Source organism: Chlamydotis macqueenii, chromosome 12 (genome assembly GCF_036417535.1).
Source record: "Chlamydotis macqueenii isolate bChlMac1 chromosome 12, bChlMac1.mat, whole genome shotgun sequence".
Classification (NCBI taxonomy): Eukaryota; Metazoa; Chordata; class Aves; order Otidiformes; family Otididae; genus Chlamydotis; species Chlamydotis macqueenii.
The window spans coordinates 384,529-402,355 of NC_141567.1; the positions used below are offsets into that span (position 1 = coordinate 384,529).

At 70.7% G+C, this 17,827-nt stretch overlaps 1 protein-coding gene across 1 annotated transcript; it reads left to right on the forward strand.

Annotated features, from left to right (window-relative positions):
* The first annotated feature begins 1,204 nt into the window (after positions 1 to 1,204).
* Positions 1,205 to 16,156, forward strand: FURIN (furin, paired basic amino acid cleaving enzyme). Its single transcript, XM_086757225.1, has 16 exons — positions 1,205 to 1,355; positions 3,506 to 3,890; positions 7,680 to 7,778; positions 8,363 to 8,458; positions 9,039 to 9,167; positions 9,422 to 9,498; positions 9,856 to 9,944; positions 10,177 to 10,349; positions 11,253 to 11,465; positions 11,785 to 11,885; positions 12,012 to 12,115; positions 12,312 to 12,429; positions 13,342 to 13,521; positions 13,600 to 13,724; positions 14,134 to 14,250; positions 14,335 to 16,156. Exons 2-16 carry the CDS (start codon positions 3,711 to 3,713, stop codon positions 14,901 to 14,903), a joined length of 2,370 nt encoding a protein of 789 aa, XP_086613351.1. The 5' UTR covers positions 1,205 to 1,355; positions 3,506 to 3,710; the 3' UTR covers positions 14,904 to 16,156.
* Positions 16,157 to 17,827: the final 1,671 nt, after the last annotated feature.

Consider the following 17,827-nt stretch of genomic DNA (forward strand, 5'->3'; position numbering starts at 1 on the left):
CCGTGGCCCCAGAGGGTGGACCCGGGGCACCGCAGCCCCCGCGGCGGCCGCTCTTGGGGCTGGACGGCGGGGTCGGCCCGGCCTGGGGTCGCTGCCCCCGGGGCGACGCTGCAGCCAGGCGCCTGCCCTGCGAAACTGACCCAGTTTAGCTGAGAAACCTGCCCTGTGCCAGATTTTCTGGGCTGTTCTCAGCATCTCCGTTACCAAGGCGACTGTTTCCTGTGCGATTGCTAACGCTTCGTGATCTCGATCGTTATATCCGAGTGACTTCCTTTTCTCTGACAGGAGCTGTAGGACCCGCTCCTGCCCTGGGCTGCCCAGAGCCCGTCTGAGGTACGGAGGATTCAGGTCAGTTTGGGTTCTCCTGCTTTTGCTTTTTGCTCTTGACTCGGCTTTCGCATTGCTCTTGGCACAGTCCCGTGCACGAGAGGGACAAGAGTGTGTTGTTTTTTACGAACGGCCGAGGCCAAGATGAATCGCAGTTCACTTCTCACCTTTTCTCCTTGGTGGAAGTCTCTCTCCTGAAACCTGAAACTGGGCTGATGGGTTTTCCTGGTGTTGCTGCTTTCCAGACAGTTTCTCTGTCAGGCCGCTGCGCGCTGGCCCAGGCCCGCAGCCCCCCAACCCAAACTTTGCGGCAGGGCCGGTGCCGCTCCCATCAGCTTGGCTGAGGAGCCCCCCGCTCCGGCGGCTGCCGGGGCTGGAACGGGCCGCTCGGGGCAGGCTCGTGTCCCGCCACCCCCCGTCACAGTGACCCGCCGTCCGCTGGGCCGGGTGTGGGGGGGCACGAGGCGAGGCGTCTTCGGGGTGCCCTCCTCTGCGGGCGCCCTCGCACCCCAGGTCGGTGTCCGGGGCCCACGGGGGCTCTGGGATCTCACGGGATGGATCCAGGGCTGTTCCGTGCCGGGACAGGGGAGAGGCTGCGCTGCGCCCCGGGCCGTGCCCGGTGTCGGTGGGTCTCCCCAGGCCGGGGCGAGGGGGGCTGCGCGGGGTGCCCGGGGGGAGCAGGGCCCCGCATCGGCCGGGGGCCGGGCGCTGCGGCGGCCCCGGTGCGGCGGCGGGGCGGGCGGGGCGGGCGGCGGTGACGGCATCCGGCGGCGCCCGGCGGAGCGGCGGCCGGGCCGAGCGGGGCCGAGCCGAGCCGAGCGGGGCCGGTCGGCGCGGGGCGGGGCGGGGCGGCGGGCGGCGCTGACAGCTGCTCGGCGTAAACAAGCGGCCCCGCCGGCCGCCCCGGCCGCCCCTGCCTGGGCCGGGCCCGGCTCCGGGGCGGGCGCTCCGGGCGCCCCACGGCGTGACGCGGCGCCGCCGACAGACGGGCCCGGCCGCCGGCGGGACGGGAGCGGGCAGGCCGCGCGGTAAGGGCGCCGCGACCGCGGCCGGGGCGGGCTCGGCCCGCCGGCGCCGGCGGTTTGACAGCTGGGGCTGCCCCGGCCGGGCCGGGCCGGGCCGGGCCGGGCGGCGGGGGGGGGCCGGGCCGGGCCGTGCCGTGCCGGGCGGGGGCGGGCGGCGGCGCCGCGGCCGTCGGGCAGCGCGGGGCTCGGGGCGCTGCTGGCGGGGGCGGGCGCTGCCCGGCGGCACCCGGGGCCGGGGCTGCGGCCGGGCCGGCGGGGGAGCGGGCCCGGGGGGCCGGAGCGGCCGCTGCGGGGAGCCGGGGGCGAGGAGCGAGCCAGGCCTGGTCCCGCCGCGCCCGTGGGGCCAGCCCCGGCCCCGCCGCCCCGCCAGCCCCCCGGGGCTCCGCCGCGCTGCGGGCCGGGGACGCCGGCGGCTCCGGGCGGGCCGCGGGGCCGCCGCTGCCGCCTCGGGACGGGGCCGTGAGGCAGCGGGGCTCGGCTGGCGGGGGGTTCGGGGGCTGGGAAGGGGCTCGGCCCGTGAGCCGGGGGGGCCGCGTCCCCGCCCGCACCGCACCGCACCGCGCGGGCCGGCCCGGGGCTGTCCCCGCGCCTCTCCGTCCGGCTGCTCCCGGGGCAGGAGGCCGGGGCCTGGCAGCAGGGCCGGGGCGCTCGGCGGCCGGGGTCTGGCGGGGGGAACCGGCCCCGGGCGGGCGCCCGCTGCGGCGTCGTCCCCACGTGGGGCGGCCTTGGCCGGGGAGCGGGGTGGCTGCGGGCCCGGGGACCGGCGAGGAGCCGGCGCGGGGGCCGGCGCAGGGCAGACAGTGTCCCCTTGTGCTGTGCTCGCTGCTCTCTCCCTTCACGCGTAGCTTTTTCCCTTCCCTGGGGGCTCCAGGAGCCTTTCCCGCTGGAAACTGTGATTTGGGCCTTGGCACGGTCTGGGACCTGGGGCTCCGGTCCAGCCTCCGGCGGGAGCCTGTGGCTCCGGGTCCCTCGGCGGGGCGGCCGAGCCCGCAGCCGGGCCAGGTCTGGCTGCTGAGCGGGAGCCGCAGCGTGCCTGAATCGCGGCACTGCCTGCGCTGCAGCCTGCGGCGGGGTCTCCGGCGGCTGCCAGGAGCTGCTCTCCTCCCCTGGCAGCACCGCAGGTTCCCTGCTCGCTGGGGCCGCTGCTTGCCAGAGGGGGATGGGGCTCCTCTGGGCGCTGCTGACTCTCACCTTTCCTGCTCTCTCTGAAACACCACCGGATATTTCAGGGTCCCCGTGGAGCTCCGTGCATGGCGCTAGCGCCGGGACGGGCTCCTTTTGCGCTGGGTGGGTCAATCCCTGCTCTGCTCCCTGCCTGGCTTCCCAGCTTCTTGTGTTTGCCCACTGACGCGGCAAGCTGTCCCCAGGCATCCCCGCGTGCAGGTCCCTGGGTGCGCGCTGGAGGTGACGGTGTGCCCTTTTTCCTGATGCCTGTGCCAGTTTCCTTCTGTTGTGAAGATGAGTCACAGTGGTGTCACCATGTTGTGCTCCAGAGGAAGGGCAGAGCTGAGCTGCTGCTGGTGACAGGCGGCACGGCGCTCGGTGCTGCTACCAGGCGCTGCATGGTCGGTCGCTGGCTGTGGGGGTGCTGGGGCCCGGGACTCTGCTCTCTCTGGCTTTCCTCCATCCAGCCCCTCGTTTAGCTGGGCCCCTCATGCAGCGTCTGGGGGCATCTCCTCTGGTCTCCCCTTGGGACTGAGGAGGTTGGCTTCCCATCCCAGTTGCTCCCGGCTCCATGCCCAGATAGGCCCTTCCCGGCTGGCGAAGGGGCTCCTGTCCGCTGCAGACCGTGGCGGCAGGAGGCAGGGCTTCCCTTGCCTTGCCTCTCCCCTCCTTTGGTGCCCTTCTCCCCTCCTGGTTCTTTCCCGTGTTTGTAAGCACAGAGCATAGGTACACATTGGGCAATAGCAAGGTAAACAGTGGCTCCGTGCCGGGGCAGGCGTGCCAGGGCGTCCTGCAGAGCCAGCTGCCGCCGCAGCTCCTCGGGGCCCCAGGTCCCGCATGGCTGCCCGTGAGCCGTGGCGGATGGCAGGTGCTGTGTGCCAAGCCCCCCGTGCCCGGTACCGGAGCCGCGGCTTGGTCCGGCGGAGCGTGCCCTCGCTGGGTCTGAGGAGAGCCGCCCGGGGCCTGATCGTGCTTCCATCTCTCTGCAGATCGTGCTGCTGTCCCAGACGGTCCGTTTCTGCTGCCGCCATCCGGCCCGGCTGTCGCGGGCTCGTCCCCATGCTCGCTTGTGCTGAGCGGGGGCCAGCGGGGCAGAGAGGCCGACGCGCCTCGCAGTGCTGACGCAGGGAGGCCGCTGGACCTGCTGCTTCCGGGACCCTGCTGCTCCCCAGCTAGAGGAACCCCGGTACTCTGATGGATCTGAGGCCCTGCTCGCTGCCCCTGCTCTGGACTCTGGTGGCTGCCCTCGCTCTCCTGGCCCAGGAGGTGTTGGCCCAGCGTATTTACACCAACACCTGGGCTGTGCTCGTCCCCGCGGGGCCCCAGGAGGCTGATAGACTGGCCAGGAAGCATGGATTCCTCAACCTGGGCCCGGTAAGTCCCCCACTTCCCTCTCCCCGTGAAAGCGGTGTTCGCTGCCGGCTCTGCTGTGGTCTGGGAGGGTGCTGGGCTCGGCCCCGCAGTCGGTTTGGGGGCTGCTCTGTCCGCCACTGTGTTTGCGCCCATTCACTGCAGCCTTCCAGCATCTGCTGCATTGACTCAGGGGTGGTAATTAGCTGGATGGAGCCAGGGCAGCGGGGCGGGGAGTTTGGGGAGATGGCAGCGGAACCGGGGCCCCTTCTATTCCCCGTGGTCCCAGCTGTTCCTGGCCTTGTCCTCAGCGCGAGGGGCTTTGCGGTGCTCCGCTCCCGGCAGCCTTGGCAGGGCCTGGCTCCCCTGTGCAGCCAGCTCCGCTGTCCCTGTCCGGCTGCAGGCCAGCGCTTCTTGCTGCCGCTGGTGTGGCGCGGTGCATTCTGCCCTGCGCCGTCGGCGCAGGCCGATCTGTGGGGCTTTCCTTGGCCTTGCCGCGGGCAGGGCGCTGGCCCCTGGGCGGTCAGCAGGTGGGGGCTTTGCCAATGGAGCTGGCACCAGCACGGCTGTCGCCACCGGGGCCAAGGGGATCCCACGGGAGCGGGTGCGGCAGGGCTGACCCGGAGGGATGGCCCCCACGGCTCCCAGGCAGGCACGGGGACCTGGACTGGCCCCGTCCCGTGAGGGGAGGCTGACGCTGGTGAAGTAGAGCCCATGTGGCCACGCTGGGCTGCCCGCTTCCCTGGGGTCTGCTGCCCCGAGAGCGAGGCACTGCTGCCAGGCTGGACTGGCTCTGCGGGAAGGAAACACGGGGAGAAATCCCAGAGGAAATTGCACAACTCGTGGCTGTGGTGTCAAGACCTTGCTGTGAGCAGCTGCTGTGAGCCTCCGTGGGCAGGGAAGGTGGCTGCCTCTGGAGCTGGCAGATGCCTTGTCCTGCTGCCCAAAAGGAGCCCTGTGCGGGGCGGGGGGTTCGCAGGGCTCTGGGGACATGAAGCCCCAAGTCTTCTGGGGCTCGTGCCGAAGAAGGAAACTATGAGGGCTGGGGCCAGGGCTCACCAAGGGCGTCTGCGCGGCGGAGGCGACAGGTCAGCCTCACGCAGGTGCTGGGAGCTGTCTGCATGGAGATGTCTTAGAGCCAACATCAGGGCAAAGGATGTGTTGGGCCAGGGGTTCTGCCGTGCAGAGGGGACTGGGAGAGTGGCCCAGGACGTGTCCTGCCGGGCCAGGTCTCTGCTGAGACCCCTGGGAGCAGGGACGGGGCTGGGATGCCATCAGCCTTCTCCCAGCTGCTGGCAGTGTTTCCCATCGCACTGCGGTGCTGAGCCCCAGGCCCAGCTGCTGGGACCGAGGGGCACCGGGTTCTGTGGCCGTGTCTCCAGCAGCCCAAGGGTGCCCGTCGGGCCCTGGGCTGCAGCGCAGAGCTGCGCAGGGCCTCGTGGCTTGGCAGGGAACCAGGCCTGTTCGGGGTCTGTCCCTGTGAGCCATGGAGTTCAGTGCCAGCTCTGCCCAGTGGTGCCCACCTTCTCCCCGCACCGTTCATTCTGCGGCCGAGGCCGGCAGCTCCCCCTGCTCTTGCGGCTCTGGAGCTGCCGGCACCTGCAGGCAGAGCCCCGCGGGCTGCGGCAGCTTGGGTTGCAGCAGGAGCTGCTGGTCCGGGCGCGTTCTCTCCCGTTCTGGAGCCCATCCTAGTGTCAGCGCTGCGGGACCAGGCTTGGCTGGCCAGGGCAGCGCGCTCCGGCAGAGGGGCCGGTGGGAAGAGCAGAGCTGGAAGGAGCCGGGCTTTCCCTCCCGGGAGGCTGCTGGGCTGCTGTCCTGGGGGTGTGTGCCGCTGGGACAGGATGCGGCAGCCCAGCTAGAAGGGGGGGGACTGGGTGCTTCCGGCAGTGCCCCAGTGAGAGGCCCCCAGGGTCCTTATCTGCGAGGACCCTGGCCTCAGCGTGGGTCTGGACACTGTCCCCGGAGGCGCGCTGTCCTGGCGTACTCCCTGCTCCACCGCTGCCTGCAGAGCCAGCGCAGGCAGTCCCCCGGGCTGGCGGTGCCACCGGCGTGCTGGGTGCCAGCGGCCTTGAAGAGGAGCGCGGGTCGGAGGAGAGGAACGGGTGAGGCGGGAGCGGGGCAGTTTGTGTTGCTGGGGCTGGTGCAGAGGAGCGGGCACAGGCGCTGCCCCCCCCTGACTGGGGAGCGCCGGGGAGGGGCCCGCTGCTGGTGCTGGCCCTGGGCTGCGCTGGCGGGACACCGGGGACGAGTGCCCCCAGCAGCACCAGCTCCGGGAGTTCTCTCGTCCCCGTACTGCTGGCAGCAGGTCCCTGCCAGCCCAGGCTGCCGCCCAGCGCGTTGCCCTGCTCCAGGGATGCGGACGGGAGCACGGCAGCGCGCCGCCCCGGCGCTGGCTGAGGTGGCCATGGGCTGTGGCGGCAGGGCTGAGCTGGCACCACTCTCCGTGGGGCCTGTGCCGCCCACGCCGAGGACGCGCGGGTCTGGGGCTCGCTCTGCCCTCGCTGAGGACAGGGACTGCGGGGATTAGGGTGGAAGCGTGTGTACTGGCCGGCTCCTGGCTGCCGCCGCAGCGGCTGTGCAGACCTAACCCGGCTGGATGACCAGGCAGAGCTGCGATCTGTGTGCAGGAACAATCAAGGCTCTGTCCTCGTCCCCGGAGGGTGAGGGGGTGCCGGGGGAGGGCAGCGAGCCTGCAGCTCGCTTTCCCCTCTGCCAGCCCCGTGCAGAGGCTTTTCCCCTCGGTACCTCCCCACATGCCCTCCCTGGCGATGGAGCCATGGACGCAAGTCCTGGCCCCGGTGTTCAGCTCCTGCCGTCCTGTGCCGCCGGTGCTGGCTGCCGTGAGTCGAGCGTTCCCTTTGCTGCCCTCGGAGCAGCCGGTGTGCGGTGGGGGCCGTGCGGCGGGGCAGCCCGCGGAGCAGAGCAGTTCCCCTTCGGCAGCGGGGCCTGGCCGGTTCCATGTGTTGGAGTACGTTTCCCTCGCCCCGTGGAGCACAAAGGGCTTCGGGGTGAGGTGCGTGACGTGGAGAGCCGCTGCCCAGGGGCTGAGGGTGCTGCTCAGCAGGGTGCATCTTTCCTCCCCTGCTTGGCTCCAGCTGGACGCGTGGCTGGCCAGGATGGCGGCACGTCTGCAGAGCTCTGATAAGCCTGGAGGGGTTCGTTAGCTGCAGCCAGACTGTTTTGTGGCAGAGAGTGAGATGTCCTCTCCCTCGTGTTCCCGCAGCCCTCGCAGCCCAGGCCCACAGGCGATGGCGCAGCCCGGGCAGCCACATCCTGCCCACGGCCGCTTCCCGGGCTTCTCGGCTTCCCGCGGGGCAGGGTGGGCGCTCAGTCCCCTTCTTCTGGGTCCAGGCCGGCTGCGTGGTTGGGAGCCCCTGGGCAGCAGGGGTGGGGCCTCTGCGCCCGGCCGGCCTCTGGGACGTGCAGGAGGGGGTAAGGAAATGAAGGCACTGGAGAGGGTTTGGGGTTTAAAAATAACCGTCTGGGCAGCTGCACGGCCTCCTGGCCCAGCTGGGCTGTCCCTGCGTGCGTGGGCGCTGAGCCGGGGCCGTCGCAGCGGGGCTCCCCAGCTGGTGGCTGCCTCTGCCTGGGGTCGCATCGTGGTGGCCCCGGGGTCTCCCCGGCTGTCTCGGCGTCAGCTGCCTCAGCCTCTGGCAGATGCTGTGCCCCGTGTACCCGTCACAAGCCCCGATGGCCACTCTGGAGTGGGGCCCAGTCTGTTCGTGGCAGTGCTGGGGCTCGGGATTGTGGGTGGGGGTACGGGGAATCGGGAGACTGGGCTATTTGTCCATCCCACTCCTTTCTCTCTTGCAGATCTTTGGTGACTATTACCACTTTCGGCACAGTGGCGTGGTGAAGCGTTCCCTCTCGCCCCACCAGCCCTGGCACAGCCGTTTGGCCAGGGAACCGCAGGTATGTGCAGTGAGTCCTGTGGCAGAGCCGGGTGGGAGCCCAGCTCGTGGCCGGCACAGGCAGGGCATCAGCGAAGCTGGCGTCACCGTCCCGTGGGCTGCTGTCATCCCAGGGCTCGCTGTCCCTGTGTGCGGGGCAAGGTGTGCGGGGCAGTGCCGGCAGAGCCAGATCCCAGCACCACGGTGTGGCATGGGGCTGCCACAATTGTCCCCTGGCTCCATCCCAGAGGCCTGGCGCGGTGGCGACGCAGCGGGGCGTGCAGCGTGTCACAGTGGCCGGCAGGCTCTGGGCAGCCCACTGCTCAGCAGAGCTCTGTGCTCCGGCCTGCCCGCTCCGCTGAAGCGGAGCCTGTCGCGGGAGGCCTGGCGCTTCCGCTCCGGCACGGCTGGGCAGGGGAGGCCGGGAGGGGCGATCTGGGTGCTGCAGTGGTTCTGGCAGGGTCAGTCTGCCAGCAGGGCTGGCTGCGAGCTCCCCAGGGAGAGCCCCTCTGGGCGGGCTGTGGGGCAGGGGGCTCAAGGGGCTTCTGGCATGGGCACGAGCTGCCCAGGGGGCAGTGGGGGAGCCCCATGCCCTCTCTGACCCAGGTGCAGTGGCTGGAGCAGCAGGTGGCAAAGCGCAGGACCAAGCGAGATGTTTTCATGGAGCCCACGGACCCCAAGTTCCCGCAGCAGTGGTACCTGGTGAGTGCTGGGCGAGGGCCGCGCTGCCGGCCGGGAGGGGAGCCACGTGGCTGCGCGGCAGCGAGTTCTGGGGATGCAGAGGGACGGCTGTCAGGTGGCGGCTGCCAGCCAGGCCGGTGGGGAGGAGGAGGAAGGCCTGAGGGAGCCGCCTGGCGCTGTGTGTCCAGGGACGCTCCAGGGAAGGGGCCGTGCACGGCTCCCTGCTGGGCTGCTGGCAGGGCTGGGGAGAGCCTGGGGCTGGAGGAGGGGGGAGCAGCTCTTTGCCTGGCCCAGGAGCAGGACGGTGTCTGTCTGCGTCGTTGAGCCTGGGCACAAGCCCGTTCTCCGCAAAGGAAGCCATGTTTGCGGGGCCCAAGCGCAGCCCAGGGCTCAGTCTCCTTTCAGAGCGACCCTCCTCGGCTGGCCCTGCCCGGCCCTCCGCACCCAGCTCCCCGAGATGTCCCTGTCCCCGCGGCACAGCAGCGCGGGTGAAGGCTGCCCCTAGCCCGCTCTCGCAGCGGCCCTGGGAGCGGTGTGGGCACACCCCGCTGCAGTGCCAGCGACTGGGCGCAGCTCCTATGGCCAGGGCTTCTCTCGGCAGTACAACACGAACCAGCGGGACCTGAACGTGCGTCAGGCCTGGGAGCAGGGCTACACCGGCAAGGGCATCGTGGTTTCCATCCTGGATGATGGCATTGAGAAGAACCACCCTGACCTGGAGGGCAACTACGTAAGTGTGGGGCAATGCCGCAGGTCCGTGTGCCACGGGAGCCTGTCCGGGCAGCTGTGTTCCCTCGGTGCAGCCCCGGAGCTGCGTGGTGCAAGGCTCGTGCCTGCTGTGGTGGGACAGGGAGGAAGGCGATGGAGGTGGGCCTGGGGCCTGCTCCCTGCTCAGCCCAGCCTCGCGGACCTGCAGCCCGGGCGCGGCCCCAGGGCGGGGGGGCTTGGTGGCCAAGGTCTCTAACTGCCAGATCTGTCTTCCAGGATCCAGGGGCAAGCTTTGATGTCAACGACCAGGACCCGGACCCACAGCCCCGCTACACACAGATGAACGACAACAGGTGAGGCAGAGGCGAGGGCGGCAGCCCTGGCCGCGGCGGGGACTCGGCAGTAGCGCCAGCCCTCACGGGCTGCAGGAGGGCGCGGTGGTGGCGGCACGCTTCTGCCTCATGGAGAAACCCCCTCACCCCTGTCTGACGCGAGCAGCATCCTTTGGGGCTGCCCAGCGCCAGCGCAGGCTGTCCAGTCCCCCGCTCTGGAGCGGGAGGGCACAGAGGCGGCCGGTGGAGCCTTTGCCGACCGCCCTTTTTGGGAGGGATGGGAGGCAGCCTGGGTACTGGTCCCTCCGACTGCAGCCAGTGTCCACCCTGTGCTCCTTGCACCCCATCTGAGCACACTTGGTCCTGTTCTGACTGCAGGCATGGCACGCGCTGCGCCGGGGAAGTTGCTGCCGTGGCAAACAACGGGATCTGCGGTGTCGGTGTGGCTTACAACGCCAGGATCGGAGGTGGGTGCCACCCTGCCCTACGCCAGAAGCAAAGCCTGCGCTGGGCTCTGCGGTACCTTGCGGCCGGAGGAGTGGCCTGCGCTGGGGATCTCGGCGCTGCTGGCCCTGTGGTGGCCCATGGCACGAGGCAGCAGCAGTGGACGGAGGGCTCTCCCCAGCGGCACCGCTGCCCAGTGGCGCACGGCCACCCTGTCCCGTCCGGTCGCCCGTGACGTATGCTCTCTGGCCCTAGGCGTGCGCATGCTGGATGGGGAGGTGACTGATGCTGTGGAGGCCCATTCCCTGGGCCTCAATCCCAACCACATCCACATCTACAGTGCCAGCTGGGGCCCCGAGGACGACGGCAAGACTGTGGATGGCCCGGCCCGGCTGGCGGAGGAGGCTTTCTTCCGAGGGGTCAGCCAGGTGAGTGGGAGAGCGTGCCGGCTAGGCTCCTGCCCCTTTCCCCGGGGCTCCCTGGCTCTGCCTCCCTGGTCGTTGTCCTGGCCCCGCTGCCATGAGCTGTCTTCCAGCCCATCTCCAGGATCAGGCTCTGTTGGTTTTTCCTGTTCTTCTTGTGCGGTGGCCCTGAGTCAGGGCTCCTCCCGTGCAGGGTGCTTATCTCTCCTCCTGAGCAGCCCTGTCCTCCCTGCTCGGAGGGCTCCTGTGCAGCCGCGCCCAAGGACAGTCTGTCCCTGCCCTCCCAAGCCCTGGGCTGGTTCCTGCCTCGTTTCGTGCCATCCACTCGCCCTCGCATCCTCTGCCTGTCCACCCGCTGTCCCTGCCTGCTGTCGCTGCAGCCTGCGCTGTGGCATGGCTGTGGTGCACCCTGCACAGTTCAGCTGTGCCCTGCGTTCTGCCTGCGATTCCCTGCAAGGAAGGACGCGCGTGCGTCTGTGCCACCCCAGCTCTGTCAGGCACACTGTGGCTTTTGGGCGCTGAGCAGCCGACCGGGACTGCTCTGCCGAGTTCCCGCAGCGCTGCCACGCAGCTGCAGATCCCACACAGTCAGCCTGGGTGGCTCCCGAGTGGAAAAAGGGATTGGTTCTTGGAAGTCCCGCTTCAGCAGGGCCTCCTGCCACCCGGTGCTGTACCTGTTGGAACAGCCTCTGCAGAGCTGCCTCGGCGTGTTTCGGCAAGGTGGTGCTGAGGGATGGCATCCCGCTGTCGCCCAGTGTCCCAGCTGTGTCTGCTCGGTCTTTCCCACTCAGGCCACGAGAGCCCTGGGGGCAGCACCGTCCCCTCATCCCTGGCTCTGGCCTGGGGCTTCGCACGCTGTGGCAGCGCGCGTGACGCCAATGCTGGCCCTCACCCTGCTTCTGTTGCTAGGGCCGAGGGGGGCTGGGATCCATCTTCGTCTGGGCGTCTGGGAACGGGGGCCGCGAGCACGACAGCTGCAACTGTGACGGTTACACCAACAGCATCTACACGCTGTCCATCAGCAGCACCACGCAGTACGGTAACGTGCCCTGGTACAGCGAGGCCTGCTCCTCCACCCTCGCCACCACCTACAGCAGCGGCAATCAGAACGAGAAGCAGATCGTGAGTCGGGGCTGTTGGTGTCTGCAGGCCAGCGGCTCGTGGGGGTGGGACGTGCTGTGAGCTGCGGCCCCCTGGGAGCCGAGTGGGCCGCGGTGCCGGGAGCAGGGCTGGCCCTGCTCTGCCACGCTGCTGCCCGCTGCATTGCTCCCAGGGCTCCGGCTCGTGAGGGACGGGTTTCCGGAGGGAAGCTTGTGAGCTGCCCCAGGCGCGGTGGCTCTACCTCGCCTCCTGTGGCCCTCCTGGGGACGCAAGCCCCCGAGACGGCTCCTGGATTTGGCCGGTGTCTGCGGCACCTCCACCCCGGCGCTCCTCCTTGCAGGTGACAACTGACCTCAGGCAGAAGTGCACCGAGTCGCACACAGGGACGTCGGCCTCGGCGCCCCTGGCTGCCGGCATCATCGCCCTCGCCCTGGAAGCCAAGTAAGGGCAGGCGCGGAGCGGGCTGGGGGCGGCCGTGCGGGCCCCGCGAGGCAGCGGCATTGGGCAGGAGCCTGCCTGGGCCGGCGGGAGCTGGCGCTGGTGCCTGAGCCCCGTGTCTCCCCGCAGCAAGAACCTGACCTGGCGGGACATGCAGCACCTCGTGGTGCAGACGTCGAAGCCGGCTCACCTCAATGCCAACGACTGGGTCACCAACGGCGTCGGCCGCAAAGGTACCGGGGTGCCAGGGGTGGACCAGGGGCTCCCGTTCCCACAGGCACCCCTTGCCCGGGGGCGCTGGGGCAGAGCAGCCCGGCAGCCCAGGGGCCGGAGGAGGCAGGAAGCCCTGGGGAGCCGCGCGGCGCGGCTGGGCGCACGTCCCCTGCCGCCGACCCCCGGGAGCGGCACTGAGCCCCTCTCTGCCCGCAGTCAGCCACTCCTATGGCTATGGCCTGCTGGATGCCGAGGCCATGGTGAGCCTGGCCAAGAACTGGACCACGGTGGGACCTCAGCGGAAGTGCGTCATCGATGTCCTCGCGGAGCCGAAGTAAGGGTTTGTGAGCCCGGGAGGGCATCGCCCAGCACCCGCCCTGCACGCCACCCTGCACGGGAGCCTGGGCCCTCCGAGTCCAGGGAGGGGAGTGGGGAGGATCTCCGGGGCTGAACTCTCCCCGAGACCCCAGACCATCCTGTGCGAGGGCTGGGGGAGAGCCGGGAAAGGCTCCTGCAGCCGTCCAGCGCTGGCGTCGACCGCTGAGCCTGCGCGCTCCTGCTGGGGCCGGGCCGGGCGCGGTGGGGGTGCAGGCAGGCTGGGGCGCTGCGGTTTGGGAGCAGCCAGCACGAGTCATCCCCAGACAGAGGGGCTTTTCAGGGGTCGGACAGAAGCTCCTTTTACTGCTGCTTGGCCACTGCCGCCGCAGCGCAGCGTGTGCCGGATCTCGTGTGCGGCCGGGGCGCTCCCCGGGGGCTCTCGGAGGGCGGAGGGGGCGCATCCCTGGGCACGGAGGGAGCCAGGGCTGGGCCCTGCCCCTGCCCACCGCCCTGCTCCAGCCCCCTGGGACCCAGCCCTGCCCAGCCAGAGCGGGCGCTCCTTGTGAGCAGCGTCCTGCGCGGTGGGACAGGGCGGCTGTGCCCGGCCGGGCCGTGGCCGTGCAGGGTGGGGCTGGCCCCGTGGCGGGCGAAGAAAGGGCCCATTCAGGGCTGGCGCGCAGCGGTGGCCGGGGAGGCGGCGCCGGGCAGCGTGTGCTTGGCAGAGCAAACCGCCCCGCGCCCGGGGGCCCGGCAGGCCTGTCCGGTGCCTACACCCCCTCCGGCTGCTACGGGATTGCCTCCCACCCCCGCCGCCCCGGCGCCTGGTTCCTGGGTCAGCTGCAAAGCCCTGCAGCAGGAGTGGGGGCTGCAGCACCCCGTCGCGTGCCCCTGGGCTGGGTCTGGGCTCACTCTTGCCTGTCCTCGGCAGGGACATCGGGAAGCGCCTGGAGGTGCGGCGGAAGGTGGACGCCTGCCTGGGGAAAGCCAACTACATCAGCCGTCTGGAGCACGCGCAGGCCAGGCTGACGCTGTCCTACAACCGGCGGGGGGACTTGGCCATCCACCTGGTCAGCCCCATGGGCACCCGCTCCACCCTCCTGGCCGCCAGGTAGGTGCCAGGCCGCAAGGTGCCCCGGGGCCGCCCCGCGGCCGGGCTGGCACCCACCTCTCGCCCCGCCTCGCCCAGGCCGCACGACTTCTCAGCCGACGGCTTCAACGACTGGGCCTTCATGACGACACACTCGTGGGATGAGGACCCCTCTGGGGAGTGGGTGCTGGAGATCGAGAACACCAGCGACGCCAACAACTACGGTAGGGCTGGGCCGGCCCTGCTGCCACCGCTGCCTCCCTCTGAGCCCAGGGCAGGGGTGGGAGCAGCGTGGGCACCCCGCGGCGCTCCCAGTGCCCCAGAGCCGCGGCGACCGGTGGCACCTCGGGTGCTTTGCAGTGACCTGGCTGGGGAGAGGCTGGAGCTGGGCACGTGGGGAGGGAATGCAGCCGTGCTGGGGCGGTGGGGGTCTGGGCAGCAGGTGCACCCCGCCCCATGGGCGGCCCTGCGCAGGGGTGTGGTGCCACGTCGGGCACTGTTCCAGGTGGTGGGCACAGCCCTGCCGTCCGCTGACGGCCCGTGGGGGGACCAGTGCAAGCCCCTCCCTGTGCCTGTTCTGCGCACGGATGGTCTCGTGGACGCGTCAGTGGTCAGTGCTCTGCGTTGTTGCAGGCACGCTGACCAAGTTCACGCTCGTGCTGTATGGGACGGCCACGGACTCCCCCAGCCTCTCCAACCAGCTGGAGAGCAGCGGCTGCAAGACCCTGACCCCCAGCCAGACCTGCGTGGGTGAGTGCTGGGCCAGCGGGGAGGGGGTGGGGGTTCGGGGTGTGGGCAGCCCCCCAGCCCGCTCTGACCCTGCCATTCCTGCAGTCTGCGAGGAGGGGTACTACCTGCACCAGAAGAGCTGCCTGAAGCACTGCCCTCCTGGCTTCGTGCCCGGCATCCAGAGCACGGACTACAGCCTGGAGAACAGCGTGGAGCCCATCACGCCACACCTCTGCCTGCCCTGCCACCCCTCCTGCGCCACCTGCATGGGGCCCGGCCCCAACCAGTGCCTGACCTGCCCCGCGCACTCCCACTTCAGCAACCTGGACCTGTCCTGCTCCCACCAGACGCAGAGCAGCCGTGCGTCCCCGGCCCTGGCCGACGGCGAGGGGCTGGCCGAGGCCCCCCCTCCAGCCAACCTGCCCATCCTCATCGCCAGCCTCAGCTGTGTCCTCATCGTCGTCATCTTTGTCACCATCTTCCTAGTGCTGCAGGTGCGCTCAGGCTTCAGCCTGCGGGGCGTGAAGGTCTACGCCCTGGACAGTGGGATCATCTCCTACAAGGGGCTCCCCTCCGACATCTGGCAGGAGGAGGGCCCCTCTGAGTCGGACGGTGAGGAGTACGAGGCCCACAACGAGAGGACTGCCTTCATCAGAGACCAAAGTGCCCTTTGATGAGCCCTCCCGCCCCTCCCTCCTCCCTGCCCAGCACCGCGGAGCCGGGACAGGCGAGGCAGAGGGGCCCCGGACTCTGCCCCCGTCCCCTCCTGCACGGCAGCAGCCCGGGGCTCCCCACCCCCCGGCACCGTCCCTCAGCCCCAGCCGCCGGGCACGGCACCGTCCCCAGCTTGGCACCGTCCCAGTCTTGCACCGTCTCTCTTGGTCCCGCGTCCATCCTGTACCCCGTGCCGGGGTGTTTGATGGCGGCGGGGCCCCTGGCGCTCGCTGGCCCTGCGCTGGCAGCCCTGTCTCCTGCCCTGGGCAGGCAGCTGCTGGGGGGGCTCACGCGAGTACCCCTGGGTGGGCAGCACGGGGGGTCCCTGTGTTGTCACTGGGGCTGGACGGGCTGGGGCAGGGGTGCTCTGCCACCCAGGCTGAGCCTTGCCCGCGGGACGGTGTCCCCCTGCCCCCGGGGCCCTCGGCACCCGCCGGGCCTCTGCCTGCAGCCCTGGCTCGGCGTGCTGCGCACCGGCTCCCCGCCACCTCCCGAGGGCCCCTCCGCCTCCACCCGTGCCCCTCAACAGCAATAATGGCCAGGCCTCAGCCTCCGCTGACTGCGTGCCCGCTGCCCGCCCGTCCCACCGCGCCTGCCTGCAGCGCAGACGGGAGCCCCTCCACACCGGAGAGCGTGGGGCAGGGCCACGCCTTCCCGCGTGCCCGAGGCTCGGCCCCCGGTGCAGGCAGGGACCCCCTCGCACAGACCCTGCTCTGCAGGGCTGCCCCGTGTTTTGCCCCTGGGCAGGGCTGTGCGTGCTGCTGGCCGGGGCACTTGGTGCCCTGCGTGCGCTACGCAGAGCTCGACGTCCCCACAGCCCCAGCCCGCAGCGCGCCCCTGCCCCCCGACGTGCCTTGCCCCCACTTGGTGACAATCCGTTCCGCTCCTGGCGCTGCCTCCCCTCGCTGCCCCGTCCCGCGGGCTGGGGGCCAGTGCCGCGAGCCCCTTCACCGTCCGCCACTGCACACCGGGGCCGTGGTGCGGGCTCCCCCCTCCCGCCCCCCATGCCAGCGCCAGCCCCGGCCTGCTGCACGCGGAGCTGCCGGCCAGGGGCCACAGGACTATTTTTCTATAATAACTTTTTGGTGCACAGTAATTTTTCCTCGTAATTTAATCAGCCGGGAGCTGCCTCCTGAGCCTGTTTTTAATTTAATGGATGTGGATATAACGCTAGAGAGACCGAGTTATTAAATGTTCAGAACTATGCAAACCAGCTCTGCCGCCTGTGCTCTGTGTGCCGCGGCCGCGGGTGGCCCCAGCCGCGACAGCAGCCTGGCCCCGGGGCCAGGAGGACGCAGGGCTGGGGTCTGGCATCCCACGACGCTGCCCAGGGCACGCGGAGCCCCCTCATCGGCTCAGGAGGGGGCCCGGGGCCAGGCTGGGGGTCCTGCCTGCGGCCGGGGCTGGGGCACCTTGCTGGGGCGCGTGGCTCAAGCGCAGGCAGGGAGCCCCAGCCACTACGCTGCCTGCCGTAGTGTGGCGGCAGGAGCCTGCAGTGCCGGGTCCCCCTGGCCCCCAGCCAGGACAGAGGGGCCCCCCAGGAGGTAACAGGCCCCCCAGAGCCAGGGGCTGCCCTGACTGGGCTGCGGGCTGGAGCCGGGCATGGGCTGCTGTTTGGGGACACGGTGGCGGGGACCGGCCCCCTGACCTGAGCCGTGGGAAGCTGCTGCTCACAGCTGCTCATGGGGAACCTGCAGAGCGGGGAGCTAATTTGGGAACCGGCTGTGGTGGGTGGAGGACGGGGCGAAAACCTGGGGGAACTTGCACCCCTTTACCACCGCGCGTGGGCTGAGCCCTGCCGCAGCCCCAGGACCAGCCGAGCTGGGTCCGGCAGCCGGAACGCGAGGTCTGCCCTGGGGCTGGACCCCAGACCCGCTCGTGCCCCAGGCAGAGCCCACCCCAGCCCCACCGAGCGCCCTGCGGGGTTCTGGCCCCCGGGAGGGTCTGTGGGGCCACGCTCGCTTGCAGGGGCAGCTCCTCTCTGCAGAGCCCCTCGGCCTCGCGGTGCCTGCGGCTGCTTCCTGTGGTCAAGAGCGAGTTCCCGGCGCGCGGGAGGCTGCCGGCGCTTCTCAGCCAGCTCTTCCCTTTCTCACGAGCGCGGGCCAGGGAGGGGTCCCCGTGGCCCCCTGGCCGAGGGCTGCGCGGGCCCGAGCTGGCAGCTGGGGTCCGGGGGGAGCTGGGCGCTGCGGGCGGCTGCGGCCATCGATGGGGCAGCAATGGCTCCCACCGGGGAGTGGACAGAGGCCGCAGCCCCGCGGGGCTCTGCAGGCGCGGGAGGGCGGGCGGAGGATGTGAAACTGGGTGAGCTGTGGTGCGGCCCACAGCAACCTTCCTGCTGCAGCCAGCCGTCGGGCTTACAGGGACCGAGAGCTTCTCCCCCCACCGCCGCACCCGCCACCTCGCAGCACCGTCCTGGCGCCGCGGGGAAGCGGACCCCAGCCCCCAGGCACGGATGCCTCCCGCCAGAGGTGCCCGGTGTCCCGGGTGTGGGAAGGGACGGCTCCCGCGCCACCTGGGAGGTGCCAGCGGCTGCTGGAGGGATGGAAGTGGGGAGAAGCAGCCCCTCAGCCCGGTTTGCAAAACTCTTGCTCAGCTTGTGACTGCACTGCGAGCGTCTCCGGGGCCAGCGGGGCGTGTGGACGCTGCCGGTGGGACCTGCGGCTCAGGCAGAAAATAAAACATTTCCTGGGCTGGGGCAGAGGGGGCTGGGGGAGTCTGGCATCTTCTGCAGTTGGGGCAGCTGCAGCGCTGGTGCTGGTGGAGCTGCTCTCACCCCCAAACACGTTGCGAGCGTCCGTGTTGGCAGGGAGCTGGCGCTGGTGGTGCCAGGGAGCATCAGCAGCGCCGAGGGCTCCGGGCGGCTGAACGGGGCGCAGGGAGAGCT